Source organism: Sesamum indicum, linkage group LG3, assembly GCF_000512975.1.
Source record: "Sesamum indicum cultivar Zhongzhi No. 13 linkage group LG3, S_indicum_v1.0, whole genome shotgun sequence".
Taxonomy (NCBI): Eukaryota; Viridiplantae; Streptophyta; class Magnoliopsida; order Lamiales; family Pedaliaceae; genus Sesamum; species Sesamum indicum.
Genome location: NC_026147.1, coordinates 1,184,958 through 1,195,560, shown reverse-complemented (window position 1 = coordinate 1,195,560; position 10,603 = coordinate 1,184,958). Strand labels below are relative to the sequence as shown.

General features: G+C 35.2%; 2 protein-coding genes across 3 annotated transcripts; both read right to left on the bottom strand.

Annotated features, from left to right (window-relative positions):
* Positions 1-1,270, bottom strand: LOC105156946 (guanylate kinase 2, chloroplastic/mitochondrial-like). The gene has a single exon (XM_011073219.2). It carries the CDS (start codon positions 1,160-1,162, stop codon positions 236-238), a length of 927 nt encoding a protein of 308 aa, XP_011071521.1. The 5' UTR covers positions 1,163-1,270; the 3' UTR covers positions 1-235.
* Positions 1,840-7,756, bottom strand: LOC105156945 (mitogen-activated protein kinase 15). 2 transcript variants are annotated; one of them, XR_847398.2, is made up of 11 exons: positions 7,147-7,756; positions 5,262-5,670; positions 5,033-5,160; positions 4,837-4,896; positions 4,579-4,728; positions 4,331-4,486; positions 3,997-4,208; positions 3,332-3,433; positions 3,051-3,208; positions 2,437-2,822; positions 1,840-2,072 (listed from the first exon to the last, which is right to left on the bottom strand). XR_847398.2 is itself a non-coding variant. In XM_011073217.2 (10 exons), exons 1-10 carry the CDS (start codon positions 7,168-7,170, stop codon positions 2,527-2,529), a joined length of 1,695 nt encoding a protein of 564 aa, XP_011071519.1. In that variant the 5' UTR covers positions 7,171-7,756; the 3' UTR covers positions 1,840-2,526. The 2 variants fall into 2 exon arrangements, 1 of the variants encoding a protein (XP_011071519.1); XM_011073217.2 differs by having other exon boundaries at positions 1,840-2,822.

Genomic DNA, 10,603 nt, shown 5'->3' with positions numbered 1-10,603 from the left:
CAAATCGAACAACAATGATCGATTTAACAGACAAGTTGATCCATACACACAACAACATTCACAAAAATAAACTTACTGATCAGTGTTTCTGGCATAAAAATGAATATATCAATGATTGAACAACAGATCAAATGGAGGGCGATAATAGCATTAACAAAGTTAGCTTCAAGACTATCTTAATCAGCTTTTAACATGTACTACACTAACCTAATAACCAAAATTTCTTCAGGATTCTTTAAATGATTGCTCTCCTTTGCTGCACTTTAGCCTTCTCAGCATCAATGATGGATTCCAGCAACTTCACCGAACCCTCCAAATCGCCTTCCTTATTAACAACTACATAATCAAACTCCTTCAAATGCCTCAGCTCTTCCCTAGCCGACGCAACCCTCATCAGCAAAGCCTCTACCGTCTCCGTTTTTCTACCTATCAATCTCTTCACCAAAGCCTCCTCACTCTCAGCCACCAAAAACACGAAAACGGCACTATTTCTCAAGATCCTTCTCAATGTAGCAGCACCCTGAATATCCACTCTCAACACAATGTCACACCCTTTAGCCATGTAGTCCCTAATCTGCTGCTTTGGGATCCCCTTATAATCACCATACACCAATGCATACTCCAACAGCTCATTTTTCTCAATCATTCTCACAAACTCTTCTTTGCTCACAAAAAAGTAATCTTTGCCATCAACTTCTCCGGGCCTTTTGGCCCGGCTCGTGGCGGTAACCACAAAATGCAAATTTTCTCTAACTTCCGTCAATCTCTTGATCACTGCATCTTTTCCCACACCACTGGGACCGCTGATCACGACGATCAGAGGGTTGGGGTTGGGGACTATGGGCTGAGAGCTAAATGTGCAGCCCAAAGAGGCTTCCAGGGCCCGAAAGACTCCGGCCCGGCCCGAAGTATCCGGGTGCGGAATGGGAACCACTTCGGGCCCCCTAGGATCATCCATTGTGGAATTCGTAGAGTAAACTGAAACAAAACCCTGTGAACTTATAGATTTGGTTCTATGAAACCCTAATCTTAGGGTTTTGAAATTCGATGAAAATATTGGATAAGAGCGCGAATTGGCAAGAGGGTTCGTGGATCTTGAGGAAGGCAAAAATGGGTTCATATAGGATTTTGATGTGGAGAAGCAGAACCTTCGGAGGAGCATGGAATCTTCTGGGAATCCCAATAAAGCTGCTGAATAATAGTAGTAAACTTAGCAATGGGTTTTATCTCATTTTTCTATTTCATACTCCCATCACATCAAATTAATGGGTGTAGTTAAGTGAAAAAGAAGAATTATAGGATTAAAATTAACATCAAATTTTTGAGATGAAAAATGAAACTAGATATAGTTTGAAAAAAACTAAAGGGCTAAACTTGAAAATTTTGTAACTAAAGGGACTAAAAATGATATTTTTTATATTGGCAATGGCGTGGCAATTGGAATAAAAGAAAATTAACAATTTTAATCCTGTAATTTAGAGGATTACTTTTTATCCTATATGAATTGATTGTTGCAATTTAATCTTATAACTTTATAATTTTGATAATTTTAGTCTTTTTTCAATTAATTTGACTAAAAAATTACACGTGACTTAATTCAATTGCAACTTTTGTTCTATAAATCAATTCATGCAAAATCAAAATTGTCAAAAGCACTTTATATTATAGGACTAAAATTACATGACTAAATTATAAAAATCAATTAGCGATTGGACAAAAAATATCACCTTAAATTAAATTGCAGTTTTCCCATTGGAACCTCAGGCTTTATGGGCCAAGAGTTGCTTACAAGCATGACTTTCCCAGGAAATCAAAGCAGCACAAAAGTCGACATCAAGATTTAAGACAAAGAATTAACATGTTTTGTACTCGAGTTCATAGATTCACACAGATTAGCAAATGTTAATTATTAAATTACACGAAAAGATACTAAGTACAACGAACAACATGAATTTTGTCAGTCAGAAGGTCATAAAATGAAGTAAAATCAACCAGGTGGTGTTAAGATTACTTCTGCTCTTCGTCGGCTTCATTGCCCGTTTCTGCATCTCCGACTTCCATCTGCTGCAACACTGAATATCGACCACCGTAGATAAGTATCCTTACAAGGTTATTACAGACATTCAACGAGTCGCTTTAACTGTACAATCTTGGCTAAGACTTCAGTTTAAGCATATTACAAAATGAACCATCGACTTCGAAAAGTTACACAGCACCCCCCGTAATCATGTCTTATATTACAAATTCCCCCTAAAAAATAAGTCGCTAGAGAGAATCTGTAATGTAAAATATAAATACAAGGGGCATTGTGTAATTTTCCAGAATCAAGTGATTTTTTTATAATATGCCAAACCTCATAGGTATATATGTTATTATCCCTTAATTTAGTATCCAGAAGACAGTATTCTTGAGATCCGTCAAACGTACTGAACTTACAGCTGGCCAACTAACTCCAGTAGTGCCAACGTGTGTTCTTAAACTCGGCAGCTTGAACCCGCTCTTGTTGGTCGTTTTCGTGTCAAGAAGTTAATACCAGTGGCTTCCGGCTCCACTTTGAGCAGCAGCAACTTTCCTTGCCATGTACAGATCAGGCTTTGGCTGCAGTCCGTTAGATCCTTCAGCAATGCCTTCACCACCGTCACTCTTGCAGCCAGGGTGCTTTCTCGGGTAAGAAGAGCCAGGGACGATGTACTGAGCTGGCATACCGGGATTTCTGACCATTTTCCGCTGTTCAGTTGCCTCCATCGACGCTGCGGCCACCCCACAGTTGTTGTAGCGTAAAACAGGACCAACGACCTTGCCTGGCCTTGCAGCTCCCCTTGCTGAGGGGGACATCATTATTATCAGTGAAATGACCATAATACCCCTAATAAGAGCATCAGCCACCAAGAAAATGGCAAATAATATGTGGGCAACTTTGACATTTAAATCAAGCAATAATTATACTGAAAACTAAAATAGCATTAATGGGGTGATATGCAATGTAAAATATGACAGCAAGGGGGTCGGTATAGTTTCCAAAATACTGAGGACCTTTCTGCAATATATACCTTGGATACTTTGAGGAACTTGGACAGGTAATCTCGTCATGGGAAGTACGGATCGATCAACTTGTGGCTTCTCGACTTCTTTAATGGAGCACTTAGAGAGATCATTGGTTACGTCGGACAAGTTCTGGTTTGAGTTATCGGAGTATAATACACATGGCCTGTACCCAAACCAACTTTTAGCTGCCGCTATAATTCAAAACCGATTCAGTGGCAACCCACTATTCATGCAACTTTAGTATGAGACGGCGCAAAAGATAAACAACAACACAAATGACATTTACCTGGGTAAAGATGAGGAATGTTGTCTCTCGGGTGGCGCGGCGGCTCCGCTTCCATAGTGCTCCTCAAGATATGCAAATTGCTTCTTGAATTTGTCAACAGCACTATAGACCAGGAGAAAACACATTAGCACCATAACAACAATCAATTGGTATTGAAAGCACACTAAAACAACACAAAATGTCCTATTTCTTATAAAGATCATAATTTAACGAAAATCATCCGAAAAGGGGTAAAGATGGTTAAAAGAATAGGACGAAGACCAAACGAAAAAGCGTAACAGAACTTCAAAACTAGCTAGTACTTTGGCTTAGAAGGAATTTTGATGCCTCGTATAATGGTATTAAGGGGGAAAAACAAAGAAAAATTAATATTGTGCTATTCAGCTGATTATAAAACAATTATACTCAGTCAGGTCTGCTTGAAATTGGCAGGGTATAATTTAGAGCTTGTCCAAACCATTAATAATGAGAAAAAACTCCTAGAAAACAACACAACTCGGGGTACATGCTTATAGTCTTTAGTTGTAACTTGTAAACTAATCCCAGAATATCCTAGTATTATTACCAATCACAGTGAAGATTATGCTGGGACAGAATTAAAGCTTATGTTAGAAATTTGAGCAAATACGATAAGCATTTTAATCTATGAATTTTAGGGACAATACCTTGGATACATGAAGCTTGTTGGTTCAGCTCCCTCTAAGTACTCTTTCAACATCTTTGGGTGATATTCAAGAATCTCTCTATATATCAACTCCCTAACATCCTCCTTTGTAATCCTTCGCCTTTCAAATTCAAATTCCATTTTAGTAACCGGTTGCGCGGAAGGCTCTCTCTCAACTCTAGCCAAGTTCCGAAAGTATGGATCTGCAAGAGCCTGACAGATTGCAACGACAAACTCTTCTCTTTTAACAAATTTGAAATACAAGGACCGCTAGCTCCATTCATTAACAATTAGGTGAGAAAGAGAAAGAAAGAAAATGTAAAATTGTAGTTAACCTCTTCTGCAGAAGGTCTGTCCTTAGGATCAAAAGCAAGCATTCTTTCTAACAAGCGAAGAGCAAGGGGGTCGGCATTTGGAAATTTGTGGGACAACGGAATCGCCTTCTTCTTTCTCATGCTGCTTAAGTATCTCCGAGCCTTTTCATTTCTTATCTGTCACATAATTGTGGAGTAAACAAGAAAGTCAATTCAAGTACGAAATTTGGAGTTGTGCAAGGGCAAAAGGATATAGTCAAATAACGCACCCTTGCAATGGTTTCAGGAGGCGGAGTTCCCAAGAGATCAGTCATCAGGTCTAATTGGTGAACCACATTTTTTCCGGGGAATAGAGGTTTCCCAGTCAAAAGTTCGGCGAATATGCACCCGATACTCCAAATGTCAATTGCGGGTGTATACTGTAAAAGAGACCATCAGGCAATGAATGTTAGAACTATGATAGTTTTCATCAATAGTTTTGTATTGTCATATATATGTGACATAAATAATGAGTCAGAGATGTCTACCTTAGAGAAAAAAGACCCACACAATTCAGGAGCTCTATACCACCTAGTTGCAACATAATCCTACAAGAATATCAAATGTAAGAAATATAAACTTCATAAATGATTATATAAGCTTTCCCATACAAATAGCAGTAAACCTAATCAGTCAGTAAAGGAAATAAACAGCGGATGAAAAAATAAAGAATAGAAAGCATACAGTCCAAAATATTGCAGTAGGAGTGTCGTTGAAAGCCACTCTTGCGAGGCCAAAATCACAAATCTTCAGTTTGCAGTCAGCATTTGCCAAGATATTTTTTGGCTTCAAGTCTCGGTGAAACACATTAGCTGCATAAAGGAACAGGAATTGTTAGAACACACAAAGACTTTCCGTCCTTAATATAATGGAGAGTTATTGAAGTTCAGAAAACATATACTGATTGCATGACCTGTATGTATGTATTTCAAGCCTCGAAGAAGCTGATAGAGAAAGAATTGATAATGTTCTGGAGTCAAGTCATCATTTGCTTTAATGACCTGGTGGAGATCAGATTCCATCAGTTCAAACACAACATATATGTCCTTGAATTCTCTTCTAGAAGGTGGCAGCAAAATATGTTTGATCTCCACAATATCTGGATGACGTAGAAGCCTAAGAAGCTTAATCTCCCGAAGAATTCTTGTGGCATCAGATACATGTTCAAAGATATCATTTATCTTTTTAATTGCAACTTTTTCTCCAAGATGGGTGTCATAAGCTGAGCAGACGACGCCGTAGCTACCTTTACCAATTACTTCCTCAATTCTGTATCTGCTTCCTTCACCATATTCTGTGAAGAAATCTACATCTCCAGATGCCTGCAATTTAATAACTCCTTATTTATAAATGGACAAGAACAAGAATCAACAAAAACATGGAAAAGGTACACCGTGTCTCAGTCATCTAAATGTACAAAATTCATAAGCAAGTTTTTTAAAATGAGAGGAAAAAAGTTAATGAAAGAAAGTAAACTAAACACTTGGGAAAACTCTATTTGCTGCATTACCCATTGGTTATTATTATCAGTCGATAATATGATTAACCTTTTAACGGTTTAACCTCCACCCAAAGACCAAAAATCTACTTTCTTTCCACGATTCCATAATTTCAAAATCACATGCATCTGATTGTGTATCCCACTTTTACAATACGAACTGCAGATATTCTGAGAGATATTCAAGCAGATATTCTCGAAGTTGATTCTACATACTTGAATTCTCAAAACAAGCTGAGAGAGACAAAAGCCTCCTCTATTTTACCTTCTTAGACAAACTTTTCCATCAGAATGTAAAAACTAGAACAAATTCTGCTATAAAAACAAAAGGATCTACTTTTTCGTCACCAAACGGACCTACGGTCTTGCACAAAAATGTGACACAAACCTAGCCTAAAGGAAAATTTGAAGCTCATGTTGCAGAAAATTAGATAACTAGAGCATAAAAGGCTAAAGCTAACAAACAAATCATAGATTTGTCTTTAGGGAAACAAGGAAGAGAGGGAAAGAAGTCAATCATTTCAATAGCTCCAAGTCTCCACATTACCTCCCATGATTTATTTTAGAGAAGACATGCTAATCATTTCAATACTAACCAAGAAATTCCACATTGTTTTCATATTTACTAGTGGGAAAAATTTAAATGACACGCAGTCATTTGCATTTCGCAATGCAAACTTCAAATTGTGCGATTTTCCTTTCGACCAGGCACAGCCCAAGAGATACGACATGATTAAATTCTCAACCAAGGAAGAGAACAACATCAATCTGTTCTCTCAACTTTTTAGTATAAACTTATCCATCAGAAAGCTCACAACTGAGAACTGCATTTCAGAACAATGCATTCCGGTGGAAAACAAACTATTGCGAAGATTTTACTGTAGTAAAATGTAACAAAAAGAAGACCAAGAAAGACTAAAAATGGTGATCTAAGAGCTAAAGGGAAAAGGACCAAGTTGAATAAGGAATATAAACATGACAACTAGAGGCCCAAAAGGCCAAAAAACTACCTCAAAGACAAAGTTAGACATATTAACTCTCACCATCTGCTCTAATCTTGAATCCCTTATAAATAAAATTCAACCCAACTTTCAGGAAATCCAAATCAAATCTTTACATGAAAATCTCACTCCATGAAGCCAATTTGGATAAAGTTACATACATATGAAACCCAAACTAGATAAAATTCCAACTCACGTTCGAAAATCAGTACCACAGTTCAACGAACATCCATATATAAACACACAGAGTTAAAATATCACATACAACTTACCGCACAGCTGAAACTCAAAGAGTGTACCTTTTTTCTCTGATCAGGCTGCATATTTTATCCAAAAAGCATCTACGAGAAGGAATCTACACTAACGCTGAGCTAGATTAGATCACACGAACCCACAAAAAGAGAGCTGACTTCTCAGCAAAAATCCCAAATTTATTTTGGATCGGAAAAGGAAAAGACTTCAGAACACAAATACAGATGAATCTTAAAGAAACCCCAGATGATATTTTGAAGAAAAACCTCAAACTCGATGATAAAAGAAAAGGGTCTGATCAGAAACCTGTCGACAACTCATATTTGAGTATATAAATGCAATCTTTAATGGGTTTCCAAAGCTGCAGACTTCCCCTATATGGGTAGAAGAAAAAAGAAAGAGATTTTTGTTTTTAAAAGGGGTGAAAATTTATATGATGAATCAATATATATATATGTAGCTGGAAAAATGGGAGTTTTCCTAGATCTTTGGCGATGATCTCTAATGTAAGAAGAAGATAAAAAAAAAAAAAACTCCTCAAAGTGAATGGTTTTAGTGAGAGAAACTGAGGATTTTAAATGCTTTTTACAGTTTTGGATCTTTTAGAGAAAGAGAGAGAAAGAGCTTGGACAAGTGGTCTGTGTTTTCTACTGTTTCAACTGTGGGAGAAAGGTAAATATGAGAACATATCCAAATATACATATATATATATATTATACACTATTATAAAATTGACGAACTCTCTACATTTAAGCACGGCCAATGATACCGCTCCATCATAATATAATTAATTTATTTAATTTTTTAAATTTTATATTAATTCATAAGTTAATTTTATTTTTTTTAAATATAATATCTTAATATATATTTTATTTATTTATATTATATTTAAAATATAAAAAACATTTATTATTTATTCAAACGAACGGCATGCCCCTATATATATTTATAATATATATATAAAAAAAATTTCTCACAAATAACGTTTATGACACCTCAACACCAACTTTATATTATACTAATAATACCCATAAATTATTTTTTTTCTTTATTTACTTTCTTTCTTTTTTATAAATATGTTGAATTGGTTTATATATTATATTTAAATAATTAGCACAAGCACTTATTATACCAACATGAGGTCGGTGGCATGTGCACATCACATGGCTTACAGATGTATACTAGGTAGCTATTTTAAAATATAACTTTTAGGCATACACAATTCAATTCCTAGTACACAACTGTCTACATGGTAAAACACAACATTTTCTATTTTTTTTTAATCTTTTTCTTTTTGCATAAAATAAGAATTTTGACCACCATATGAAAATGTATAATGTGCTTTTTCTTAGCCTAAATTGTACAAAATAATAATAAAGAAAAAGAAAATCAAATGCAAAAAATTTTCAAAGCATTTGTTTTGAGCTATTACAACTGTGTATTTGTATGTTTCACACATGAATAATTATGTCGGAGTGTGGAGTCTGACCTCGACATTGTATTCAGATTTAACGATCGTGAATTCAACTTCATGCTAAGTTGACAGGGGTTGCAGGGGTCAGCCCCAGTACGAAGAGAGGATTTGGGGGTAGGAGTAAGATAATAATTTTACAATATTTTACAAGTGCCTTTAATCTATATCATTGATCCCGTTTATTTTGTGATATGGACTATTTGGATGGCATGATAAAAACATGTTATGTGTTAATTATACTATGTTTACTTAGTCTGTTTGAATAGAATGGATGAGTTGAGTTATTCAATATAAATAATGATTAGTATCAGACTTTATGATTTGAAAAATGCACCTATAATATAAAATAAATACCTTACTTAGATGTACCCTAAAATTACAAAAGCCCAGTGAAGGCCCCAAGTGGACTCGAGTAAGGAGTAGGGAAGCCCAGACCCGAAATGGGTGGCAGTATAAGAGCCCTTGACCCAATTCAGAGGCCCAATCGGGAAGACCAAACATGCAGGCTTAACTACTCTTAACCTGAAGGCTTTGACGACTAGAGGGTCCCTTCTAGGCTAGGCCCGAGACTTGCCGCGCCTTGATGGACACTGACGTCCATGGTGGCAAAAGGATCCACGTGTTCAAAAGCATCTTAATTCAACTTATTCAAGGTGTCGATTGCTGCCAATTAGGTACATAACCCAAGCCTTGAGGAATTTTAGTTGGATCTGCTATCCTAACTGTTGCATTGAAGACACTGGCAACCTTATCCCTAAAGAACGACCCTTATCTAAGGATAGTTTCACTCGATGGAGTCAACTTTTCTATGAGGGGTAGGCTCCGAGTAAAGTCCAAGAAAAAATAACCTCCTCCCAAGCATTAGGAGGTTGGCTATAAATGATGACACTCCCTCATTTTGAACGGTAACCTTTTGAGTTACATACGCACACGAGAACTCTTACGTACTTATCAACCTACTATTATTCTACTATCTTTTCATCGTTTCAATTAGTTTTTATTTACGAGCGTTAAATTTTTTATTCTTGTACTGATTTTAATGTCGGAGTACTACCGTATATTTTGCAGATCTTCGTTCTAAATCTTGCAAAACCAAGACCCGAAAATCTTGAGTAACCTTCCCTAACAAGCAACTTTTCGCTCGCATCAATAACTTAAAATTCTCACAAAGGTTGTAGTATAAATAATTTATGATCAAATGAATTATTCTTGAATAATTTGTATATATTAACTCAAATTTGTAGATCAATAATTAATTATTGAATCAATCATTTTTAATATTTCTATCTTATATTTCAATTCATATATATACAGTCCGTACACCAAAATTGAAATTGTCTATCACATTTTTTAGTACAAATGACATATATCTATATATAATTAAAATGAAATAAAAAATAAAAATAAAGAAGACAAAAAATAAATAAAGTATATATATATATATATATATATATATTTGGGGTGTGCAATAATAAATCCAGCGAGTTGGTCAAAGTGGCTATCCATTTCTTTCGATTTTCCTACTGTCATTTGATATTGACGTTGCAATATAACTTTTAATTCCAAAATTTCAATAAAAATAAAATAAAATAAAATAAAATCATGATTTGTAATCCACTATATATCGTTTATTTTATTTTTTCTTATTCAAAATTAATGATAATATTTTTGACCATGCAATTTGGGACCATTCCCTTTAGAACAAAGGATGTATATATTGTAAGCTTTCTTTTAATATCACCATTTGAGGGATTATATCATAAATAGTTAAACAACATGAATTATTACTTTTTCATAGATTTGAAAAAAAAAATCATGGACTATAATATATGATAATATATCCGAAAATAAATATTTCTATCTTATTTGTAAGTTCTATTTTTTTTTTCTAACATTCTTCGATTTATTCTTAAGTTGACTTGTCGATCTGCGCTTCACAGAATACAGGGTATCCGTAACAATTTCTGATTTGAGGTGAGAATAAATAGCTGAGAAATTTGTAGTTTTAGTTTAAGCGAAACACTACCAGA